General features: G+C 43.1%; 3 protein-coding genes and 1 pseudogene across 7 annotated transcripts; 2 read left to right on the plus strand and 2 right to left on the minus strand.

Annotated features, from left to right (window-relative positions):
• Positions 1-7756: 7756 nt before the first annotated feature.
• prss1 (serine protease 1) lies at positions 7757-9274 on the minus strand. Its single transcript, XM_014201411.3, has 5 exons — positions 9117-9274; positions 8795-8957; positions 8422-8675; positions 8150-8286; positions 7757-7995 (listed from the first exon to the last, which is right to left on the minus strand). The coding sequence occupies exons 1-5, from the start codon at positions 9154-9156 to the stop codon at positions 7846-7848; spliced, it is 744 nt and encodes a 247-aa protein (XP_014056886.1). The 5' UTR covers positions 9157-9274; the 3' UTR covers positions 7757-7845.
• A 616-nt stretch (positions 9275-9890) lies between these two features.
• Positions 9891-11710, minus strand: LOC106605596 (CD209 antigen-like protein 2). The gene has a single exon (XM_014201410.3). It carries the CDS (start codon positions 11038-11040, stop codon positions 10192-10194), a length of 849 nt encoding a protein of 282 aa, XP_014056885.1. The 5' UTR covers positions 11041-11710; the 3' UTR covers positions 9891-10191.
• A 199-nt stretch (positions 11711-11909) lies between these two features.
• LOC106605578 (trypsin-3-like) lies at positions 11910-13165 on the plus strand (annotated as a pseudogene). Its single transcript, XR_014392386.1, has 2 exons — positions 11910-12149; positions 12304-13165. The product of XR_014392386.1 is annotated as a trypsin-3-like (transcript).
• A 1676-nt stretch (positions 13166-14841) lies between these two features.
• LOC106605595 (uncharacterized) lies at positions 14842-23766 on the plus strand. 4 transcript variants are annotated; one of them, XM_045718669.2, is made up of 5 exons: positions 14842-15009; positions 18650-18780; positions 19067-19793; positions 19964-20389; positions 20516-23766. In XM_045718669.2, exons 3-5 carry the CDS (start codon positions 19538-19540, stop codon positions 21451-21453), a joined length of 1620 nt encoding a protein of 539 aa, XP_045574625.1. In that variant the 5' UTR covers positions 14842-15009; positions 18650-18780; positions 19067-19537; the 3' UTR covers positions 21454-23766. The 4 variants fall into 4 exon arrangements, with proteins under 4 accessions (XP_045574625.1, XP_014056884.1, XP_014056882.1 ...); XM_014201408.3 differs by lacking the exon at positions 14842-15009 and adding an exon at positions 18407-18551; XM_014201409.3 differs by lacking the exon at positions 14842-15009 and having other exon boundaries at positions 18403-18780; positions 19991-20389.
• The last annotated feature ends 88 nt before the right edge of the window (positions 23767-23854 follow it).

A 23854-nucleotide genomic window follows, 5' to 3' on the forward strand; every position in this document is an offset into this window, starting at 1 on the left:
GATTGATGTGTTATGGACTACATTTTAACTCATTTCAATTGTTACTAAATGTAATTACTATTCAGGAATTCCTTTTTTTGCGCCCTTATGTATTGTGTAAAATTGTAACAAAGCATTATTATAAGGGTGAGGCGCCGCTAATAGTTTATTACGGTTACAGACGACAATGGGGTGTGATCCAAATGGGCGGCAGTAAATCAGTCACGCCACCGTCAAAGCGTTGGGGTGAAAAAAATGTTCTTCACAATCCTATCATCGGATGCGCACGGGTTGACATCAAACATGAAAAAGATGCATATCATTTAGTTATAATGCAAATATGTGTATTCTACTGCAAGAAAGAGATGTAGTTTACCGGTATCTTTGAAATATTTGACACCCTTGCAATAAACCGCAAGGGACAGAGGACCCATTGAATATTGAGGAGCAAGCAAGGTAGGCGACAGAATTTGAGGTTATTGACGGTCTCAGCCATATTCTATCCATGAAACCTTGCACCAATTAGTCACCGAGTTATCCTGCGTGAAGGTGTTCTGTTTTGACCAAAATATGTTATCTTTACTGCGAAGGCTATAAACTGAAGAAATTACACACATGTTATTTAACCATGCAGGAAAAGTAGTCTGATCGGTGACCAGAGTATGGTTCTACAGCTGACAGACTGTTTATAATAAGCCTTAGCAATAAGGACCAAATGTTCAGGCCATTTCTTTTTGATCATACCCTATTGATGTGCCTACTAATCTCAAAGAATACAATAGGATGAAGACAGTATGTGGTAAAGGAGGGACATTGGATGGTGACATGCTGATGGTCATTGTTAAACAAGAGGAAGAAGACCAAATGGAGCAGATGTCCAATGGTCCACTGTCATCTGACACGCTCATCAAACAGGAGCAAGAAGAGGGCCTAGAACAAGACACTACAGGTGGGTCCAAATAAGTGTTTAGGAGCCTGCAAGCCAACACTTGCACAGAAACGGAATTGTAGTATTGATAATTTTACAACACGATACAATATATTAATCTTATTTTCAACCTTGATTCTCAACACATTTTCTTCCTTCACTCTTGCTATCCCACTAAATCACGGTCGCGCTTCAACTCCAGCTCCCGACGACCAACTCCCTGAGGAAACAGACACCCTGGAAGAAGCAGAGGAGGAGAAAAAGAGGAGGAAGGGAAAGACAGAGGAGAGGTGCTGGTCTGCTGTTGAGACTGAGGATGTCTGGGTCAGACTCCAGTTGGTGCTGCAGACTGTGTCAGCGCTGCTTCAGTTCCTCCTGGCAGCTAACGGGACACTGTTGTACTGGCATGGCGGGGGAGGACGGGGTCGCCCACGGCCACAAGGTCAAACTGGAGTTCCAGTGCCCAGTGTGTGGCGACCGCTTCCTCCGCCCCACTGCCTTCATCATGCACAAGCGCAGACACATGGGCCAGTCCCAGAACGTCTGTGGGGTCTGTGGACGGACGCTCAAGAGCCTGCGCAAGCTGGCCTCCCACAAGCGCTCACACTCCTGCCGCCGCAGGACTGTGGCTGAACGACAGCAGTGCCATGACTGCAGCCAGAGCTTCTGCAACCTGACAGCACTCAGAAGCCACCGGGAGAGACAGCACGGAGAGGAGAGGATCTGGGAGGATGAGGAGGACAGGGCGGTGAGAGAGGAAGAAGAGGGAAGCACTGCAGTAATCTCTAATGATTCAACCAGAGTTTCAGGTAAGGCTGGTTCTTTATTAATATTTCCTCTTGTTTAGGCTATGGATTCACCTCTCATTTGCAGGGTACTTGGAATTCTGTGAACTTGTCTTGAATCTGATTATTCTGTTCTAGATATGATATGCATCTTGTTATTTTCTCTTTTCAATGACTCAGTATTTACCTGTATTTGACAATGTTTCCTCTTTGCAGCAAATCACATCACTTGTGTATCCACTGGTTCTCCTGACCCTGTCTAATTGCTTTCTCTTCCCGACACCTACTTCACCAGGGAATGCCTACCTGACTTCTAGACCTGCCAGGGGTCAACTACGACCCTATCGCTGCTCCTCCTGTGGAGAGAGATTCATACAGGAAAGCACCCTGACCAAACACTGCACTGATGGTTCTGGGAGCATAGATACCAAGATGAAGAGGACAAGAGGCAAGTTGGAGTGATATATATATATATATATATATATAGGAAAGAGGGCCTTGACTAACTATTTACAAAGTTGTTTAATGAAGAAATTACGTGTCACTTAGGATAAATCAAATATCATTTCATTGTAGGCCTTAGTGTCAACCCTTATGCCAACTTTCTCCAACACCAACAGAATCTTCACAAAATATATTTTGAATTAATACCTCTTCTAGGGCTGTGATGATACCAGTATCGCAATATTTTTTTCCATGGCAAAAATGAAAACATGAAGCAGACCGGACTCTTTGGTCCTTTTATTATCCAAGCTATAAGCTTTGAAAATAAATACGTGATTCTGGATAAAAACATAATGTTTGTTTCCAACTTCAAGGCTGTTTCCCCAAAGAAGTTAAATCCACTTCGTGTTTTGTTTCCTTGCCATGATACTGGTATCAAAATGGAGTAGTTTTCAAAATAAAAGCCTGACCATATTTATTAGAGATTCACAGAAAAAAAAGTGTTTCTCCTGTACCATGATTAAAGATGAAAACAGACCAAACCATCTTTTGATCATTTTGATAGCAATAATGTCTGTACTACGACATGTAAACTACATGAACAAAAGTATGTGAACACCTGCTCATCGAACATCTCACTCCAAAATCATGAGTATTAATATGGAATTGGTCCCCCCTTTGCTGCTATAACAGCCTCCACTCTTTTGGGAAGGCTTTCCATTAGATGTTGGAACATTACTGTGGGTACTTCCATTCAGCCACGAGCATTAGTGAGGTCGGGCACTGATGTTGGGCGATTAGGCCTGGCTCGCAGTCTGAGTTCCAATTCATCCTAAAAGTGTTCGATGTGGTCGAGGTCAGGGCTCTATGCAGGCCTGTCAAGTTCTTCCACACCGATCTCAACAAACCATTTCTGTATGGACCTCGCTTTGTGGACGGTGGCATTGTAATGCTGAAACAGGAAAGGGCCTTCCCCAAACTGTTGCCACAAAGTTGGAAGCACTGAATCGTCAAGAATGTCATTGTATGCTGTAGCGTTAAGATTTTCCTTCACTTGTATTAAGGGGCCTAGCCCGAACCATGAACAACCATTATTCCCCCTCCACCAAACTTTACCTTTGGCACTATGCATTGGGGCAGGTAGCGTTCTCCTGGCATCCGCGAAACACAGATTCATCCATCGGACTGCCAGATGGTGAAGCGTGATTCATCACTCCAGAGAATGTGTTTCCACTGCTCCAAATCCAATGGCGGCGAGCTTTACACCACTCCAGTTGATGCTTGGCATTGTGATCTTAGGCTTGTGTACGGCTGCTCGGCCATGGAAACCCATGTCATGAAGCTCTCAATGAACAGTTCTTGTGCTGACGTTGCTTCCAGAGGAAGTTTGGAACTCGGTAGTGAGTTTTGCAACTAGTTCTGTTACGGTGACTATATTACCGGCACACTGGCAGTCACGTGTCATGAGGGCAGTCAAATTCCACGTGACCATTTAGTCATGGTAATTAGGCTTCTCCAAGCTCTCATGCTGCTGATGGTCATTAGTAGCATACCAAACTTGCTAACTGCCTGGCACTCTATTGTCCTTCTATCACTCTGACATCAATGCAAATGTAATCAAAAATTTTATCAAACACTTAATGAGAGCCCATTAGCTCATGTTGTGCAACATTTCTATAGGCTATGCAATTGAGAAAACAGAGTGATGGCCTCTTAAAAAGAGGAGGATCCCATCAGCTTTCAATAGGCTAGGCCTACTATCTATTTCTCAACTTTCCTAATATTAAGCACATTGCTTCTCTTTAAAACAGGAGTATAGCCTATCTGGCTGGAATGAAAATGAACCACGAGAAAAGCGTCCTCCATTCACTATTTAAGTGCATAGATGACATGTATTTTTTTCTGCAAACCTTGTTTCGAGACAGTTGCATGATAATGGTCCATTATAAATCAAAACACACTTCACACATATGTTATTTAGTATACAGTTCCTTCAGGAAAGTATTCAGACCCCTTGACTTTTCCCACATTTTGTTAATGTTACAACCTTATTCTAAAATGGATTTTAAAAAATGCTCCTCAGCAATCTACACAGAATACCCCAAAATGATAAAGTGAAAGCAGGTTTTTAGAATTTTTGCAAATGTAATAAAAATAAAAACAGAAATACCTTATTTACATAAGTATTCAGATCCTTTGCTATGAGACTCGAAATTGAGCTTGAGTGCATCCTGTTTCCATTGATCATCCTTGAGATGTTTCTACAACTTATTTTGGAATCCACCTGGGGTCAATTCAGTTGATTGGACATGATTTTGAAAGGCACACACCTGTCTTTATAATGTCCCACTGTTGACAGTGCATGTCAGAGCAAAAACCAAGACATGAGGTCGAAGGAATTGAGACAGGTTTGTGTCGAGGCACAGACATGGGGAAGGGTACCAAAAAATGTCTGCAGCATTGAAGGTCCCCAAGAACACAGTGGCCTCTATCATTCTTAAAAGGAAGATTGGAACCACCAAGACTTCCTAGAGCTGGCCACCTGGCCAAACTGAGCAATCGGGGGAGAAGGGCCTTGGTCAGGGAGGTGACCAAGAACCTGATGGTCACTCTGACAAGAGCTCTAGAGTTCCTCTGTGGAGATCGGAGAATCTTCCAGAAGGACAACCATCTCTGCAGCACTCCACCAATCAGGCCTTTATGGTAGAGTGGCCAGACAGAAGCCACTCCCCAGTAAAAGGCACATGACAGCCCGCTTGGAGTTTGCCAAAAGGCAGCTAAAGACTCTCAGACCATGAGAAACAAGATTCTCTGGTCTGATGAAACCAAGATTGAGCTCTTTGGTAGGAATGCCGAGCGTCACGTCTGGAGGAAACCTGGCACCATCCCTACGGTGAAGCATGGTGGTGGCTGCATCATGCTGTGGGGATGTTTTTCAGTGGCAGAGACTGGGAGACTAGTCAGGATTGAGGCAAAGATGAACGGAGCAAAGTACAGAGAGATCCTTGATGAAAACCTGCTCCAGAGCGCTCAGGACCTCAGACTGGGGCAAAGGTTCACCTTCCAACAGGACAACGACCCTAAGCACACAGGCAAGACAACACAGGAGTGGCTTCGGGTCAACTCTCTGAATGTCCTTGAATGGCCCAGCCAGAGCCCAGACGTGAACCCGATCAAACATCTTTGGAGAGACCTGAAAATAGCTGTGCCGCAATCCTACCCATCCAACCTGACAGAGCTTAAGAGGATCTGCAGAGAAGAATGGGAGAAACTCCCCAAATACAGGTGTGCCAAGCTTTTGTAGCATCATACCCAAGAAGAATCAATGCTGTAATCGCTGCCAAAGGTGCTTCAACAAAGTACTGAGTAAAGGGTCTGAATACTTATGTCAATGTGATATTTCAGTTTTTTAATTTTGTATAAATTAGCAAACATTTCTAAAAACCTGTTTTTGTTTGTCATTATGGGGTATTTTGTGTGGATGAGGAAAAAAACTATTTAATCCTTTTTAGAATAAGGCTGTAATGTAACAAAATGTGGAAAAAGTCAAGGGGTCTGAATACTTTCCGAAGCCACTGTATGTAAAGACAAGATTAAATCAAGAATAGTGTGATTGGTGACAATATCAGCCTATCACTTTTGAGTGAAATCTTAGCGCTTGTGAATGATGCCCAGTTTAACGCAAACAGCGCATGCTTATTTTGCAACTTTTTCAAATCATAGTTGCACACCTCATGTAGCCTGGCCTATATGCTTTGATAAGGTTTGTATCACAACTAAAGTGGCCAAATAACTTCTTAAAATGAAGCACATTAATCCGCTTTACTACGGGTGTAGAGCCTAACTGGCATACATATGCAGCGCGTGAGTTTCCAGTTTGGGGAAGGTAATTTTCACCATAAAAAATGCACCTTCATAATAAAAGCATTGTATGCATATTTTCATTTGTGGTCACTTTTGAGAATGGTGCTTTCCTGCTAAGGGAACATTTGTGCTTATTGCCTTTTGCTGTTTGCTCATTGCTGGGCTTATAATGTGAAGAAATAGCCTAACAATTTATCAACCTTTTTAAGCTAAACGTTCTAATCTGTTTCGTCAGGCTCATTGCTTGAAACAGTTTTTTTTATGCTAGTGGTTGTATTAATTTGGGATCTATCGCATCCCACAACTGTCCCAGACTATGTTTGGAATATTTATTTCTCGCACAGATTAGAATAGGTCAACTTTTGTACTATGGCAGATAGTAGATCATTAGGCCTACTCATCTTGTTGGCTGACGAAAAGTAAATGTGGACAGTTCTTCCAATATCTTCAATATACCCCTCGGAATTGGATAAGGATGCGTGCAATTGTGTCTGTCTTCACTTGTAGCCTGTGACAAAGACCCAATCACGTGACTGCGAGCCATGTGAGTGAGAGGAGCTTCGGCACGCAGCCAGGGAAGGGAATTATAATTATTGTATTCAGCCCAAGGGAACAACAGTCACTGGCCGCAAAAGGCATGGATTGTTTTAGGGGGCTTTACGGCCATACAAAGGGGATGCAGCCGGGAAATTCAAGGCTCTTCAAATTGTGAATCAGAGACTGATGAAGTGTGTATAGCCTACGCAAAAAACAAAGCAGAGCTCATGCCTTTCATGCAACTTTTTTCAAATCATCATTAGAGTTGCATCACGCAGCCTTAGAATGTGTTAAAATCTAAATATATAGCCCAATATTTGTATCACAACTAAAATTAAGCATATAGGACTACCTGTTTCTTTGTTAACCGCTCAACACAGAATAGCGCACTCCCTCATTGTTTGGAGAAAATATATTTTCTGTTTTATTCAGCTATGTCCAATTGTATTCTTCATACTATAAAATAATGCTACGGAATTCTAAGCAAATCTTGTCTGCTAAATGAACTAGTGTAGCCCACAGCCATATGGCATAGCCAGATCAGGGCCTAACATAAGAAACATTCTATTCTGTTCTTTTGAAATAGACTACATTTTCTTCATATCATGTTTCTTTATACCTGTCTAAAATAAATAATGGATTTATTATGATGGTGTAAGCTATATTAAATGGATTTTTTTTACTTTTTAAAATGTGTATGTTCCAAAGGTCTGCATCAGTGGCTTGTAGGCCATGTGTGGAAGCCAGGAGATGCTCAATGTATTTATGTTCATTAATGGTCAATTACTGTGAGACCGACAGATATTTGCTTGATAATCATGAACCCCACAGCCCTAGTTGCAACCGAGGACAGACAACAGTTACACGCTACGCACTTCAGCACTCGCCTGTCCCAAGCTTGTGTGGCCTAACACTTCGTGGCTGAGCGGTTGTTGCTCCTAGAAATTTGACAAACTGCCTTGTTGGAAAGGTGGCATCCTATGACAGTGCCACCTTAAGTCACTGTGCTCTTCAGCAAGGCCATTCTACTGCCAATGTTTGTCTATGGAGATTGCTTGGCTGTGTGCTCGATTTTATACACCTCTCAGCAATGGGTGTGGCTGAAATAACAGAATCCACTAATTTGAAGGGGTGTCTACATACTTTTGTATATATAGTCTATGTTCCTGTAGAACATGCAGAATCCAACCAGTTAGTGAAAAAATAACCGAAGACAGTGTTTAAAAGTAAAATAGAATTTATTTTCTCATGACAGTTGTTATCATGGATTTCTGTCTTAGAGAAGATGTCTCCTCCAGTCTAGATCAATTAGTTGGAGGACATGGTGCTGCTGATCCAGGATCTGTAGTTGCAGACCTTGGTGTAGACACCAGGCTTGTTCCTCTGGGCACAGCCGTAACCCCAGGACACAACACCCTGCAGCTGACCATTGCACACCACGGGGCCACCGGAGTCTCCCTAATAGAGAGATGGGGAGACAGAAATTAAAGGCGAGCAGATTTGTTTCAGGGTATCAGTCAATCTAGGTTGAAGGATGGTTTTTGGAAATTCTAGAATCGTATTTTCATTAATTCTGTTAATGGATCAGTGGAAGTGCTTCAACTCTGCTTACCTGGCAAGAGTCCTTGCCTCCCTCCATGAAGCCAGCACAGAACATGTTGGAGGTGATCTGTCCAGGGTAGGCGCTGTTGCAGCTGCTGCTGCTCAGGATGGGGAGATCCAGGCATCTCAGAGTGTCGGGGTAGTTGCCTAGAGACGGGCAGAAGAGGATTAGTCTCTGTCATTCTCTCTTTGGTTCTGAGTGGTCAGTGATATAATTTATCATCAGTTTGAGAAACAATGAATACCAAAAGTCTTTGTGGGCATATTGTTAATGCTACTCACTGCTGCTGCCGGATAGGTTACCCCAGCCAGAGACCAGACAGCGGGTGCCAGAGCTGGCACAGCTGGAGGGCAGAGCCACAGTGCTCACATAGCTGTTCAGGGAGGCGGGCTTGCTCAGCTTGATCAGCATGATGTCGTTGTCCAGGTTGCGGCTGTTGTAACTGGGGTGCATGATGACCTTTACTGAGTCAATGAACTGCTCAGTGCCCTCGTTGACGGCAATGTTGTGCTCACCCAGACGCACCTGGATGCGGCTGGGGAGAGAGCGAGGGGAGGGTTAATCAGATGTACTCAGACAAATACAGTTTCATGTTGAACATACTGTAGATGGCTTTGGTAAATGTTTTTGAAGAAAGTTTCACCAGTCACTTACGACTTGTAGCAGTGAGCAGCAGACACCACCCATGTGCTGGAGATCAGGGAGCCACCACAGAAGTGGTAGCCAGACTGCAGTGATGCCTGGTAGGATGCAGAGTTCTTTCTGCACTCATACCCTCCAACAATCTTGTCATCCTCATCGTCAATGGGGGCAGCAACTGAGTGGGATGTAAAGGAGAAATCGTTGTAAAGAAAAAGGTCAAATATACCAAACTATTTAAGCAGTGTATAGTTATAGCTTCATCCAGAGTTGTATTTTCATGCAGTCGCCAATCTTTTGGCCCACATTATTTCCTGTTGAATTAACCGGTACTCACATGCCACAGCGAACAGAGCGAGAAGAATAATGACCTTCATGGTTGTCTGTTTTTGCCTCGGTACTGAGCCACTGTCAGAGCCCCCTTATAAACCCACTCTGTCCTCTGCCATTGGTCAGTCTCAAGGGCATACATGTATACATTTCCATTGGTACCTGTCAAACAGTAACTTGCGTGTGAACGGACATATGGCTAACGAGGCTCCTCAGCTGAGGATGTGTGCTTAACGGCATTACTTTACATCCCTATGTAAATTCCTAGAATGTTAAAATGAATAGACATTTGCCCACATTTTTTGACTCCTCATTGAAGGAATATAGAAATGTGTATTCATACAGTGCTTGGTTTTGTGTCACAGTTTCTCCAAAATAGATTCACTATGAGACCACAAGGGGGAGTTTCATGACGTAGCATTTGAAGTAAGCCTGGCATTTTGCAACTGGTTTCTAGTATTGGTCAGAAAGGAGTGTGTCTAAGGGTTCCTCAGCGTAATTTATCAATATAGGCTGTTAGTTACTGAGCCTGTTTCTTAGATATAAAAAGAGCTATAAAACAAACAGTATAACAACATGGATCGTATAACAACATTCATCATATGATCATGATATCTAATTGTTGTATTGACCTCAGAAATACCTATAGATGCTGTACAGTATAATAGATGGTGTTACAAATACAGCAGAATGTCACTCATAATTTGTACATTTTCAGAATGTATTTGATTGCATATAAATGAATGAAAGGCTTTCTTTTTCAATATTCAGGGACAGGAAATTGTTTTTAGATTGTCACTAGAATGTATTTAAATGAAATAGAATAATGTAATGCTCTATTATACGTTAGGAATTTTTCTTGGTATATTACAGGAAAAACATGGCATATATGACAAAAATAAATGTAACAAGGTTAATATGTTTGGTACAGTGTGAACACAAATAGAATAGCTGTTTAGTCTGGACAAGAACAGTTGGTACTGTTTGCTCAGTGAGATTACGATGTCATGGGGAATTGTTCCAGTCTTACAGGTGGTGTGTGACATGTAGGTGTGTTTATCTGAAGCATGTACCAAGTTGAGCTACTGATCAGCCAATTTCTCGCAAATCCAGTGCCGCCGTTTACTGCACCGGAGATCATTCCAGTTTTTCTCTGGGTTATTGTTGCCGTTAACCTCAGCACAGTCCTCAGTAGAGTCGATAGTGGCACCATTTGGCTCACCAGGAGACCAGAACCCTGCGGTCATTAGTGTCCCATCCACCCATTTCCAAGTCCCCTTTGTCTCTCTGTCAGTCAGACCAATCCAGAAAAACATTCGAAATGTACAGATGAATTGCTGTTCCGCTCTGTTGTTTATGATCACCAGGTCTGCTCCTCTCTTTAGACAGTTCTGTCTGCTCTCATCCCAGGATTCAGTCCTGTCAGAGATGTAGTACAAACTGGAACCAAACTTCTTCCAGGCTTCAAGGCAGGTTGGATTCAGCATATTGTACCTTCTCTTTAGATCGGCCTTTTCTTTATCCAGGTTTTTGTTTTGGACCTGTAGCTCGTCTCTCTGTGCAGTCAGGTTGTTGTTGCTGGTTCTATAAACTAACAACCTCTCCTCCAAACTGACAGTGACTCCATTATAGTAGACAAACAGGACCATGGTCCCAGCCAGTAGGAGAAGACACAGCAGACCCAGAAACGCTGCAGCATCTCTGGAGCGTCTCCCCATCGAGCCCTCAGAGCCGTAGTTACTTTCTCCAGGTCTACTCTTTGGTGTGGTGTCTTCTGTCTTGGTACCAGAATCATGTCCTTTCATGGTCTCTGCACTGACAAATATGACCGTAGTCCACTCATCAAAATCACCACAGTCTCGTTCCTCCCCTTTAAAGCATTTTGTGTTGTCAATGATAAACTCGGACATCATCATCTTTTCTTCTGTCATTCCAATTCAACTATAACATACACTGTATTCTAATGTGTCTCTACTCACTGTGCTGGGGTTAAGAACAGGAAGACATTTTAGGGAACAGGAAGACATTTTTACATGTTTCAGAAAGGAAACGACAACAGAACCACCCACCATGCAATTGTTGAAAGTGTTAGAATATATAAACTAAGCTGTCAACCTAAGTTGCGTGTATGAAAATAAGAATAACAAACATGCAGATGCTTGTCACTTCCGGTGGACATAATTCTTTCCCAGGTAGGGTAATGTCTGAGCGTCAGATATAGGCCTACTGTTCACAGAAGTATTTGCTGAACCGTTCTGTTTGCATGAGTTGTATTTCCATGCAATTTCACACTGATTCTTTCTGTCTGTAGTTCAGTCGCTGCCCCCATTTGAGGATGACAAGATTGTCAGAGGGTATGAGTGCAGAAAGAACTCTGCATTCTACCAGGTGTCTCTGCAGTCTGGGTACCACTTCTGTGTTGGCTCCCTGATCTCCAGCACATGGGTGGTGTCTGCTGCTCACTGCTACAAGTCGTGACTGATGAAACTTTCTTCAAAAACATTTAACAAAGCCCTCTACAGTATGTTTGACATAACTGTATTTGTACATCTGATTAACCCTCCCCAGCCACATTCAGGTGTGTCTAGGTGACCACACAACATTGCCGTCAACGAGGGCACTGAGCAGTTCAACTCAGTGAAGGTCATCATGCACCCCAGTTACAACAGCCGCAACCTGGACAACGGCGTCAAGCTGAGCAAGCCTGCCTCCCTGAACAGCTACATGTGCACCGTGGTCATGCCCTGCAGTTGTGCCAGCTCTGGCACCGCGGCGGGGCCCTCCCGCGGCTGGGGCATCAACAATATGCCCATAAATACTTTTGGTATTTGTTGTTTATCAAACTAATGACAAATTATATCACTGACCACTCAGAACCAAAGGGAGAATGTTTGATATACTAGCCTTCTACCCCAACCCACTGTTCTGCCTGGATCTCCCCATCCTGAGCAGCAGCAGCTGCAACAGCACCTACCCTGGACAGATCACCTCCAACATGTTCTGCGCTGGATTCATGGAGGGAGGCAAGGACTCTTGCCAGGTAAGCAGAGTTGAATTCATACTACACCTTTCTACTGTTGTCCTTTTCATTTGATTTGTTAAAAGCTCTCATCTGTTGTGATTAACCAGCTTCAACCAATATTGAAAGATGCACCTCTAACCACCTTTCTCTTGCCCAATCTTCATTCTGTCAGGGAGACTCCGGTGGCCCCGTGGTGGGCAGCTGCAGGGTGCTGTATCCTGGGGTTACAGCTGTGACCAGAGGAACAAGCCTGGTGTCTACACCTCCTGGATCAGCAGCACCATGTCTTCCAACTAATTGATTTAGACTGGAAGAGACATATTCTCTAAGACAGAAACCCATGATAACTGGTATGAGAAAATAAACGCTGTCTTTGACTAATTATTTTAAAGTGCAATATGTGCTTTTAGGAAGGTATGAAACAGGTATCTGGCTAGTGCTTATTATGTGTAACTTGTAAAGCAAGAGTTGCAGACAACAGCTAAATCTTTTTAATGCTGATTGTGCACTGTCCTATATGTTTCCTCTCCATGATAAAAATGCCCTGTTAGCTGGTAAGCCGTTTCCTGGAAACATGATGACATGAGAATGAACTTCTGTCAGTGGAAATATGATGACTTGTGAACTAGCAACTACAATAGACATGAGTAGAACATACTTTTGTTCATCTCTTCATAGGTTAATTAATGAAACTTACACAAATGTAGTCTTTCAGCTGCCACTATGGCCTATTTATTGCCTTACTTTCCTAATCTTACTACATTTGCACACACTGTATATAGACTTTTCTATTGTGTTATTGACTGTACGTTTGTTTATCCCATGTGTAACTGTTGTTTCTGTCGCACTGCTTTGCTTTATCTTGGCCAGGTTGCAGTTGTAAATGAGAACTTGTTCTCAACTAGCCTACCTGGTTGAATAAAGTGCAGAAAACATTTTAAATGAAGTAGAATATTTTGACAATATGCATACAATTAACCTAAATGTGTAGCTATTCAGCTAAGACAGATAATGAATAAAGGTTTGTGTTCGTTTGTCTGTTGACTTAAATTGGTGAACTTCAAATGGCAAATGCCTCTTCGATGAGGTTTAACGGCGGGTGGCATCCCAAAAAAATGTTGCATTACCACCACTTACTAGACTGGAGTACAACTCCCTTATACTTTGCTTGAATAAATAAATACCCTACCATCTAACACTACACTCAAATAACACCACCATACTCCACCATTTAAATCTATTTAGTCCTTCCTCAGGCCAACAACCGGAAAGGATGGGACACCACCACTTAACACAGCCTGTAACTCTGTCAAGTCTCACACACCCAAATACCTCTCTGCAGCTGCCACCACAACCTCAATTTTCTGTGACTTACATTCCATCCCTGCAGTACAGTTGATAACCATTGCTACAAATCCAATCTTACTGAAACATCACTTGTTGGCCTATCCCTCTGTACTGGTACAGATCTACTACTCACACCACTCCTCTCAGGATCCCTCCCCTTGACCCATCTTCCTCTACTTCACTGCCTCAGCATATGACAACTTCTGCACTACTCTGACCCTGGAAACCTCAACCTACATCTCTCGTATGGGGCATTTCTAATCCCCAGCCTTATGGGCACCCCTACAATAAACACATACCACTACTTTCCCCAATGCTACACATTCCTTTGTCTCATGCCCTTCTGCACACTTCTCACACCTAGGAACCTTCCTCCTACACACTGCTGCCACATGAGCTTGACACCTGTAATAAAGTAATGTATTCGGCACAAAAGCTCGTACAGGATAATGTATCCTTACATCACTTTGTCGGGCAAAGACAGCATCAAAACTCAAAAGAACAGACAATGACTTCTGTTTCACCATTCCCTCCACCATGTCTGCGTCGCAACAAACGACGACCATCACAAACACTGGGAATCTTCCCCTTCAGTTGGTCAACTTCTACATTTACTGCTACCCCAGTAATCACTCCTTTCAATGGGGTCCTTTTCTTGAGAGCAAAACAATTCACATTTCTTGCCTCCATTCGCTTAACGTGGAGAGCCTTCTCCCTCTGACCAGCAGAAACACAAACAATTATCACAGACCACTTCTGGTTACCCTCACTAATTCCACAGCACCAAACTCTGTTTTCACCCACCCTGAAACCACAAATGGATCACCCAAAAGGCAAGGGTCCACTTTTAACAAACACGTCACTCCAACAATCACAGACTCATCTTTAATCTGACCCTCGGCCCTGAAAACTTCACCCCTACCACCTCCGATGCTTCGACCTCATTAACTTCCCTTTCTCCTCCTGTCTTAAGCTGGCTCTGCTTACACTTTCTAACATTCTTATTTAAAACCTGTTAAGGTATAGGGGGCAGTATTTTCACGGCCGGATGAAAAACGTACCCAAATTAAACTGCCTACTACTCGGGCCCAGAAACTAGTATTAGTAGATTTGGATAGAAAACACTCGGAAGTTTCTAAAACTTTTTGAATGATGTCTGTGAGTATAACAGAACTCATATGGCAGGCAAAAACCTGAGAAAAATCCAACCAGGAAGTGGGAAATCTGAGACTTGTAGTTTTTCAAACCATTGCCTATTGAAACAACAGTGTCTGTGGGGTCATTTTGCACTTCCTAAGGCTTCCACTAGATGTCAACAGACTTTAGAAAGTTGTTTGAGGCTTCTGTGGTGAATTTTGAGGGAATAACAGCCGGTTCAAGCAGTAGACTGTCTGAGGTCATGTAGTTACTTCATGCGCTTTCACACATGGCTAGCATTTTATTTATTTTTTCTTCTGTAATGAATACGCTATTGTCCGGTTGGAATATTATCGATTGATTGTAAAAATCGTTTGACATGTTTCTACAAACGGTAATGGAACTTTTGAGCTTTTCGTCTATTGATTTGCGCTCCCGCATCGTGCTTTTGAATAGTGTTCTGGACGCGCCAACAAAACGGAGGTATTTGGACATAAATGATAGACTTTATCGAACAAATGAACATTTCTTGTGGAAGTGGGAGTCCTGCAAGTGCATTCCGCCGAAGATCAGCAAAGGTAAGGAAAGATTTAACACTAATTTCGAGTTTTGTTGATGCCATGACTTGGCGGGTAGCTGTATAGCTTGCATTGATGGCTGAGCTCTGTACTCAGAATATTGAACAATGTTTCTTTCTCCGTAAAGTTATTTTGAAATCTGACACAGCGGTTGCATTAAGAAGTAGTGTATCTATAATTCTTTAAATAATTGTTATATATTTTGTTAACGTTTATGATGAGTGTTTCTGTAAATTAATATGCACATTCACCGGAAGTTTGGGGAGGCAAACATTTTCAGAACATCACGCACCAATGTAAAATGCTGTTTTTGGATATAAATATGAACTTGATCGAACAAAACATACATGTATTGTGTAACATTATGTCCTATGAGTGTCATCTGATGAAGATCGTCAAAGGTTAGTGCTTCATTTTAGCTGTATTTCTGTTTTTTGTGACGCCTCTCCTTGCTAGGTAAATGGCTGTGTGGCTTTTCTTGTTTAGGTGGTGTCCTAACATAATCTAATGTTTTGCTTTCGCTGTAAAGCCTTTTTGAAATCAGACAATGTGGTTGCATTAAGGAAAAGTGTATCTTTAAAATTGTGTAAAATAGTCGTATGTTTGAGAAATGTGAATTATTAGATTTTTTATGTTTTGTATTTCGCGCCCTGCTATCCCATTAGCTGTTGGCTAGGGGTTCCGCTAGCGCAGTCCTTCTCAAATAGTGGGGCGCGCCCCCCTGGGGGGGCTCGGAGCGATGCCAGGGGGGGGGGGGCGCGTGACCCCGGGGAACATGCTTTTTCTTGCCGCGGGGAGTAGTTTTTTTTTTTTACCGAACAAGAGCACACAGCACAGAGCAGGAGATATGAAGTGCAGATAACAAACCCTTAAGAGACACCATGGAAAAATATTTAACAGGGTTGAAAAGAAAGGCGGAGAGAGACGGCGATAATGAGACAAACGTAAGTCTCCCGAAAGCTAAGACGAGGAAATATGACAAAGCCTATGTAGCGCTTTGCTTCACTGTGACTACGGTGGGAGACGAGGAAAGACCGGTATGTTTACTGTGTCTAAAAATGTTGGCAGCGGACAGCATGAAGCCAAATAAATTAAGGCGTCACTTAAAGACATTACACCCCAATCACGCTGATAAGCCGCTTGAGTTTTGTCAGCGAAAACGTGCCGAATATTGCCAACAATCGTCCCGCTTTGTGAATGCTTCTTCAGTAAACCAGCGAGCACTGTTAGCATCATATAAGGTGGTGTACCAAATTGCTCAGTGCAACAACAAAAAACCACTCCATAGCAGAGGAGTTGATACTGCCTGCAGCATTAGACATGGTCTCTGTCATGCTGGATGACGCAAGTGCTGCAAAAATAAAAACTATCCCTCTGTCCAATGACACTGTCGCCAGACGTATAAATGACATTGCTAACGATCTTACAGAACAGCTGGCAGATAAACTCAAAGACAAACGTTTTGCCTTACAGTTCGATGAAGCAACTGACAGCAACAAAGACTGTTTGTTTATCGCTTATGTACGTTTTGACATGACAAACTCCCTGTGTGAGGATCTACTTTTTTGTAAATATGTCAGAGACAGAGCCACAGCTGAAGAGCTATTCAAAATGCTGGACTGCTTCCTGACTGAGAATGGGCTAAAGTGGGAGAACTGCATTGGTGTTTGCAGTGATGGTGCACAGACCATGGCAGGGATGAGAAAAGGACTTCGGGCACTCATCAAGAAGGCCTCACCTAATGCTAAGTGGACACACTGTGTTATACACAGAGAAGCACTGGCATCAAGGCACCTTTCCTCTGAATTAAGTGAGGTTATGACTGACATTGTAGGTGTAGTCAAGTTTATAAAGACCAGACCACTAAAAACAAGAGTCTTCTCTGCTATCTGTGAGGAGATGGGAGCTGAACATCAAGCTGTGCTGTTTCACAGTGAAGCAAGGTGGCTATCACGAGGAAAAGTCTTGTCCTGAGTTTTTGAGCTCAGAGAGCAGATAAGAATGTTTTTGGAGCAGGAGCACAAGTATGGCATCACAGAAAAATGTAGTGATGAGAACTTCCTGGCAAAACTGGCCTACCTGAGTGACATATTTGGAAAGCTAAATGAACTAAATCTACAGCTTCAAGGGAAAGATAAACACCTCCCTCAGGTCACAGACAAGATCAGCTCTTTCACTCGAAAGCTTGCAATGTGGGGCAGGCGACTTGATGAAGGAAATACTGATTGATTCATTCCAGAACCTGCATGAATTTGTTGACACTACTGACTATGATGCCACCTCAGTGATTCCATATATTAAGGAGCATATTTCATCACTGATGGGATTCTTTAAAAAGTACTTCCCTGAAAACAGTTCCCAATATGACTGGGTGAGAGATCCTTTCAATGCACCAGCTCCAACTGGTTTCAGCTCTGCAGAGGACCAGTTCATTGATATGACGTCTGACTCCACATTCAGACTGAGGTTCACATCACAGACACTGAGTGAATTCTGGCTGAGTGTAGAGAGGCAGTATCCACTCTTAGGGCAGAGGGCCATGGGCATTCTTCTTCCTTTTGCAACATCTTATCTTTGTGAGACTGGCTTCTCTGCTGTTGCTGCACTGAAGACCAAGTACAGGTCCCAGCTAAACATTGAGCAGGAGCTGAGAGTTGCAGTATCATGCTTCAAACCCCGCTTCGAAAAGTAGTGCTCTGCAAAACGTGCTCATTGTAGCCATTAATCCTGACTTCCTCATTTTGATTTAAAAAAAAAAATCAGCAGAAATAGTTTTATTCAATTTTGTTTTATAGGTCAAAATGTTTCATATATTGTGCTCCTGAGTTAATGTTGCTGATCAATTTGAATGTATTATTATTTATTGATTATAATTAATTTTATTTTTCAGTGTCAAATGGTCAAAAAATGTTTACAGTTTAAATAAGGGTTGAATTTTTTTTTAAATTTCAGACAAATTGATGCACTTGAAGTCTTTTCTGTTACAAACTAAAAAAAACAATGTTAATAAAGTTATTCTTTGTTGTAAGTTGATCTATATTTCTTTCTTTTTTTCTTTAATGTTAATACGGATACAATGTTATGCAGAAGTGTACTTATAACAATTTTCTAGACAAATGATACTATTTACAGTCGCGGCGGAGAGTTGGGGGGGGGGGGGGGGGGGCGCGAAATGTTTACTTCTTCCTAGGGGGGGGGCGTAACAGAAAATAATTGAGAAGCACTGCGCTAGCGGAACGTCTGTCCTCAACAGGTTTTAACAAACCATCTCCCCTTTTCCGCCATTTTTAACCGACTCAAGCTCACCCTCTTCCTCCCGCTCTCTCTCTTAGACCTCCATTCCTCCTCCGCATTCAAAGTATACGTCTCCTTATGATAATACTGCACTTCTCCTGACATACATCTTGTTCTTGCCTTATAGCAAATGCCTCACATATTCCTATTCCCTTTATCTAGCGCTGGGAACATGTGACAGTGGAATTGTGACGTCAATATTCAGCGACGCTCTACGGTTTGTGTACAATTTCAAGCTTGATGGGAGGGTTACGTTTAGGACAACTGCATCAAATGTGTCTTATAAACGTTAGGTGAGTAAAATAAGATTTTATCCCACTAACTGTATTGACATTTTCGAGATTAAAGCTAGCTAACATGAAGCGCATTGCCCTGCATTGATATATCAGCATCACCCATAATATATGCGGAATGCGCAACCATTGCGGATGTGGTGCAGAAAAAAATGCGCATCGCTGCGACAAACGCAATTATAAAGTGGCTAGAAATCATCAAGTTGAAACTTATGTTGTAAATTATTTGATATTTGTAATTTGTGAAACTATTTGGTAACATGTATTATATTTCTCTCTTTTGTAGAATTCCCTCGATCCTCTATTTACTCAAGTGTATCTGCACTTTTGCATATCTCTGATGGGTACTGTAATATAGTTGTTTTTGCACTAATATAAAATCATTTAAATTCTAGTTTTCAGAGAGAGTGCATGTCTCTCTTGGCCATATTTTACAGTTGATGAACGTCTGCTCCAGGACTTTAGCTGTAGGCTACCTGGTATGAATGAATAATATCTTATGCAAACGAACGCACATTATAGTGAATGTTGATCTCAGTACGTCCCTGCACAAGATGCTCTCCTAGCGCCCCTATTTTTTTTATGTGCCACTTAGTTGTATCCTGTGAACATATGCCTTATGCTGCCCCCACTGAAAGATTAGTTAGTTGTCAGGTAGATATTGCTCACGTCCCCAACAATGCTGTGGTACGGCCGGCCATCTGTCGCAGTGTGAATGGAACTGTCAGTTGGTCCGTCTGTAGACCAGGCCTGACTCATGACTGAGTACTACGAGGAGGGGGGGCTGCTGTACGAGCACTCACCTCCCATGCACATCAAAGTGGAGTCTCCGGAGGGACCCTTCGGAGGGGGCGTCTCAGAGGACGGCTTTCCCAGGGAGGATGAGGACTCGGAAGGCAGTTGTGACCAAAGCAGTGGGCTGCCTGGTGGACTCCCCTTCAACGTGGTGGTGGTGCATCCTAACATCATGACCCCTGGCATGTCCTCAGATGACCTCCTATCCATGGAACAGCGTAAGCTTTAACCAACTTTTAGCTATTAAACGCATGTCTACTGTTCAATATTGATGCTTGCAGTGGTGCTCTGTACTGTTATGATAAATATGTTTTGACTATTACATTTTTATGTTTCACCTCATATGACACATAGTAAACACCTATAGATCAACTCTGTCTTTCTGTAGACAGAGGTATGTCCTCTGTGTTGGCAGCGGGGGGTGCAGGAAAGAGGAAGAGTCGTTTTAGCGGTGCAGAGCTGGAGGTGCTGGTTTCTGAGGTGACGCGGTGTGAGGGAGAGCTTTTTGGTCCTGCTGGGAGGCTCCGGCGCAGGGAGAGAGAGAGGATCTGGGCAGGGATCCTGGAGCGGGTCAACGCTGTGTCCAGAGTCCCTCGTACCCTCCGCGAGGTCAAGAAGCGCTGGGACGACCTGAAGAGACGCAATGGAGGCAGGCTGGCAGACGCTAGGCACCGCACTTGTTACCTGCCATCCAACAGAGGGGCTTCCATGCTGGGACGGTCAGCTCAGGCAAGCCCCAGGCTTCACCAGGCCAGACAGAAGCAAAGCACCAGAGGGAAGGCCAGTTTCACGTGCTTCACTGATACAGAACCAGGTAAATCTGAACACTAACAATGAGGTAAAGCCTTAGATTCAAGCCTTGTAGGAACATTCAGATAATGCATATAAAAACTGCACTTTTTAACCACTGCTTTCTACTATATCCTTTTGTTTACTGCAGTGGGTGGAGGTGAAGGGTTGGAGAGGGATGGCTTTGAGAAGGATGAGGATAGTGGCGAGCGGGAAGGGGAGGTGGGAGAGGCGGAATGCGAGGGGGCAGAGAGCAGTATGGAGGAAAAGCTGGGTTTAGGACTGGGACTGGGGATAGGACCTCCCCCTAACTCGGAACGCTGGCTGCCTCCCTCCCCCCTCTACAGCGCCCCTTTCCTCAATGGGACCCCTCAGCCTAGTCCCCAGCCCTCACTAGGGGCCCAGCAGGGACCATTGGAGGCTCCTCCTCGCGGCTTATGGCTGGAGGACGAGCTCCGCGGCGTGGGGGAGGCAGCTCTGCAGCTGGGGGATCGGGTGGAGCAGAGTCTTCGGGAGTTTGGGGAGGGATTCAGACGTGATATGAGAACATTAGTGGCCTCTCAAGAGGCACTGGCAACCAGCCTACAGCAAAACAATGTTCTCCTGCAAAGGCTGCTGGGAGTCCTAGAGGCACAGCAGCAGCAGCAACAACCACTACCACAGCAGCAGCCACATCATTCCCAAAAACAACAGCCACAACAGTCAATAATGCAGCAACCACAGCAGTTACAGCAGCAGCAACCACAGCCGCAACAACCAATTCAGCAGCAGCCGCAGCAGCAACAACAGATACAACCGCAACAACTGTTACTACAGCAACCCCAACTGGTGCAGCAGCAACAACAACAGATACAACCACAACAGCAACAACTGTTACTACAGCAACCCCAACTGCTACCACAGCAACCGCAGCAGCAACACCCCCAGAGTCCAATTAATCAACCAACTTTAGCAGTTGCCTCTGTACCACCACCCCCAGATATTCTTGATGGTACCACCCGTCCAGATCCACCCGCAGTCATTAATGGAACCGTCCAACGGCCAAGGCGGGGCAGAATTGTTGACCATAGACGAAGAAGAAGGCGTTAGATAAAGAGATGTAAATAAGCTTTGATGTACTTTATTTATTTTCTCTTATACAATCTGATTTGAAATAATTGTGTCCCTCTAATTTCAACCAAAGTTGAAAAAGTTGTGTTTCTTTAGTACATTTGTTATGTAGAGTGTGGAAAGTATTCAGACCCCTTGACTTTTTCCACATTTTGTTACGTTACAGCCTTATTCTAAAATGTATTCAATGAATGTTTTTCCTCATCAATCGACACACAATACACCACAATGACAAAGCGAAAACAGGTTTTTAGAAATGTTTGCCATTTTTTTTAAATAAACTGAAATACCTTATTTACATAAGTATTCAGACCCTTTGCTATGAGACTTGAAATTGATATCAGGTGCATCCTTTTTGATTATCCATGAGATTTCTACAACTTGATTGGAGTCCACTGTGGTAAATTAAGGTCCCACAGTTGACAGTGCATGTCAGAGCAAAAACCAAGCCATGAGGTCAAAGGAATTGTCTGTAGAGCTCCGAGACAGGACTGTGTCGAGGCACAGATCTGGGGAAGGGTACCAAAACATTTCTGCAGCATTGAAGGTCCCTAAGAACACAGTGGCCTCCATCATTCTTAAATGGAAGAAGTCTGGAACCACCAAAATCTTCCTAGAGCTGGCCGCCCGGCCAAACTGAGCAATTGGAGGAGAAGGGCCTTGGTCAGGGAGGTGACCAAGAACCCGATGGTCACTCTGACAGAGTTCCTCTGTGGAGATGGGAGAACCTTCCAGAAGGACAACCATCTCTGCAGCCCTCTACCAATCAGGCCTTTATAGTAGAGTGACCAGATGGAAGCCACTCCTCAGTAAAAGGCACATAACGGCCTGCTTGGAGTTTGACAAAAGGCACCTAAAAGGACTCTGACCATGAGAAACAAGATTCTCTGATCTGATGAAACCAAGATTGAGCTCTTTGGTATGAATGCCGAGCGTCACGTCTGGAGGAAACCTGGTACCATCCCTACGGTGAAGCATGGTGGTGGCTGCATCATGCTGTGGGGATGTTTTTCAGCTGCAGGGACTGGGAGAGTAGTCAGGATTGAGGGAAAGATGAACAGATCAAAGTACAGAGAGATCCTTGATGAAAACCTGCTCCAGAGCGCTCAGGACCTCAGACTGGGGCAAAGGTTCACCTTCCAAAGGGACAATAACCCTAAGCACTCAGCCAAAACAATGCAGGAGTGGCTTTGGGACAAGTCTCTGAATGTCCTTGAGTGGCTCAGCCAGAGCCCGCACTTGAACCTGATCGAACATCTCTGGAGAGACCTGAAAATAGCTGTGCAGCGACGCTCCCCATCCAATGGGAGAAGCTCCCCAAATCTAGGTGTGCCAAGCTTTTAGAGTCATACCCAAAAATACTCGAGGCTGTAACCGCGCTCCAATGGTATTTCAACAAAATAAGTAGGGTGTGCTCTGTATTGAGTAAAGGGTCTGAATACTTATGTAAGTATTTCTGTATTTTATTTTTAATACTTTTGCAAACATTTCTAAAAAAATTGATGGAAGAAAAAAAATACAATTTAATACATTTTAGAATAAGGCTGTAACGTAACAAAAATATGCAAAAAGTCAAGGGGTCTGAATACTTTCCGAATGCACTGTATATATTATTCAAACTAAACACAGTAGGCTAATTGAAGGTTCAGCACTCGTCCACATATATTAGCATAATGTATTGGTTGGAAGTTGCTGCAATAGAACCAAGAAATGTCAGCGATTTCTGTTTTGTCCAAATCTTGTAGATAGACAATCAGCATTACATTGACAGAAAGCACTTTGGAGTCTGCAGCAATCTATCATTAGATCATATTAGTAAATGACCATTGAAATGTAACATACCAATGCTCTTCCAGTTTTATGATACATATTAAACATGCATTGTGTGACAGGCTGGACATACACATGCAAATCTTAGAAAAAACTATTATACAATGTGTATTTAACATGTGATGATAAATCATTATAATTGGGCTACAATGTTTAAGATATGGAAATGTTTCCCTGCATAGCTCTTAAATGAAAATCTGCATCAGTATGTATTTTGCTTCAGATTTTCATTATTTGTTTCTCGTGATGTTATCAATCTATTAAGCATTATCTACAACTATGATGTATGTGTTATCTTGCATGCAGTGTCTGATGTGTAGACAAAATGCAAGGGATCTGTAAACAAATTAAGCATTTGTGTACCATTTTGCACAATTTATATACCTAAATATAGTTGAAGGGTCTGACTCTGTTCTGAGACATGTATTGAGTAAAGATTAATAAAGGCAACCCTGAACTATAGCTCATCACAGCTCTTTAATAGCTCTTTATTCGGACAAGTGCTGATGGTGCAATCTGGTGACTGATGTGAGTGAATGCTCATGGATAA

This window comes from Salmo salar, chromosome 05 (genome assembly GCF_965601325.2).
Source record: "Salmo salar chromosome 05, fSalSal1, whole genome shotgun sequence".
Taxonomy (NCBI): Eukaryota; Metazoa; Chordata; class Actinopteri; order Salmoniformes; family Salmonidae; genus Salmo; species Salmo salar.

Bases quoted from the DNA above. Each gene is read 5' to 3' on its own strand.
- prss1 (XM_014201411.3), bottom strand. From the start codon at position 9,156: ATGAAGGTCATTATTCTTCTCGCTCTGTTCGCTGTGGCAT. The intron at 8,958-9,116 runs GTGAGTACCGGT...CATCCCACTCAG, and splicing joins CGCTCTGTTCGCTGTGGCAT to TTGCTGCCCCCATTGACGAT. The intron at 8,287-8,421 runs GTGAGTAGCATT...GCCCGTCTCTAG, and splicing joins TAACCTATCCGGCAGCAGCA to GCAACTACCCCGACACTCTG.
- LOC106605596 (XM_014201410.3), bottom strand. From the start codon at position 11,040: ATGACAGAAGAAAAGATGATGATGTCCGAGTTTATCATTGACAACACA.
- LOC106605595 (XM_045718669.2), top strand. From the start codon at position 19,538: ATGACTGAGTACTACGAGGAGGGGGGGCTGCTGTACGAGCACTCACCT. The intron at 19,794-19,963 runs GTAAGCTTTAAC...GTCTTTCTGTAG, and splicing joins CCTCCTATCCATGGAACAGC to ACAGAGGTATGTCCTCTGTG. The intron at 20,390-20,515 runs GTAAATCTGAAC...TGTTTACTGCAG, and splicing joins CTTCACTGATACAGAACCAG to TGGGTGGAGGTGAAGGGTTG.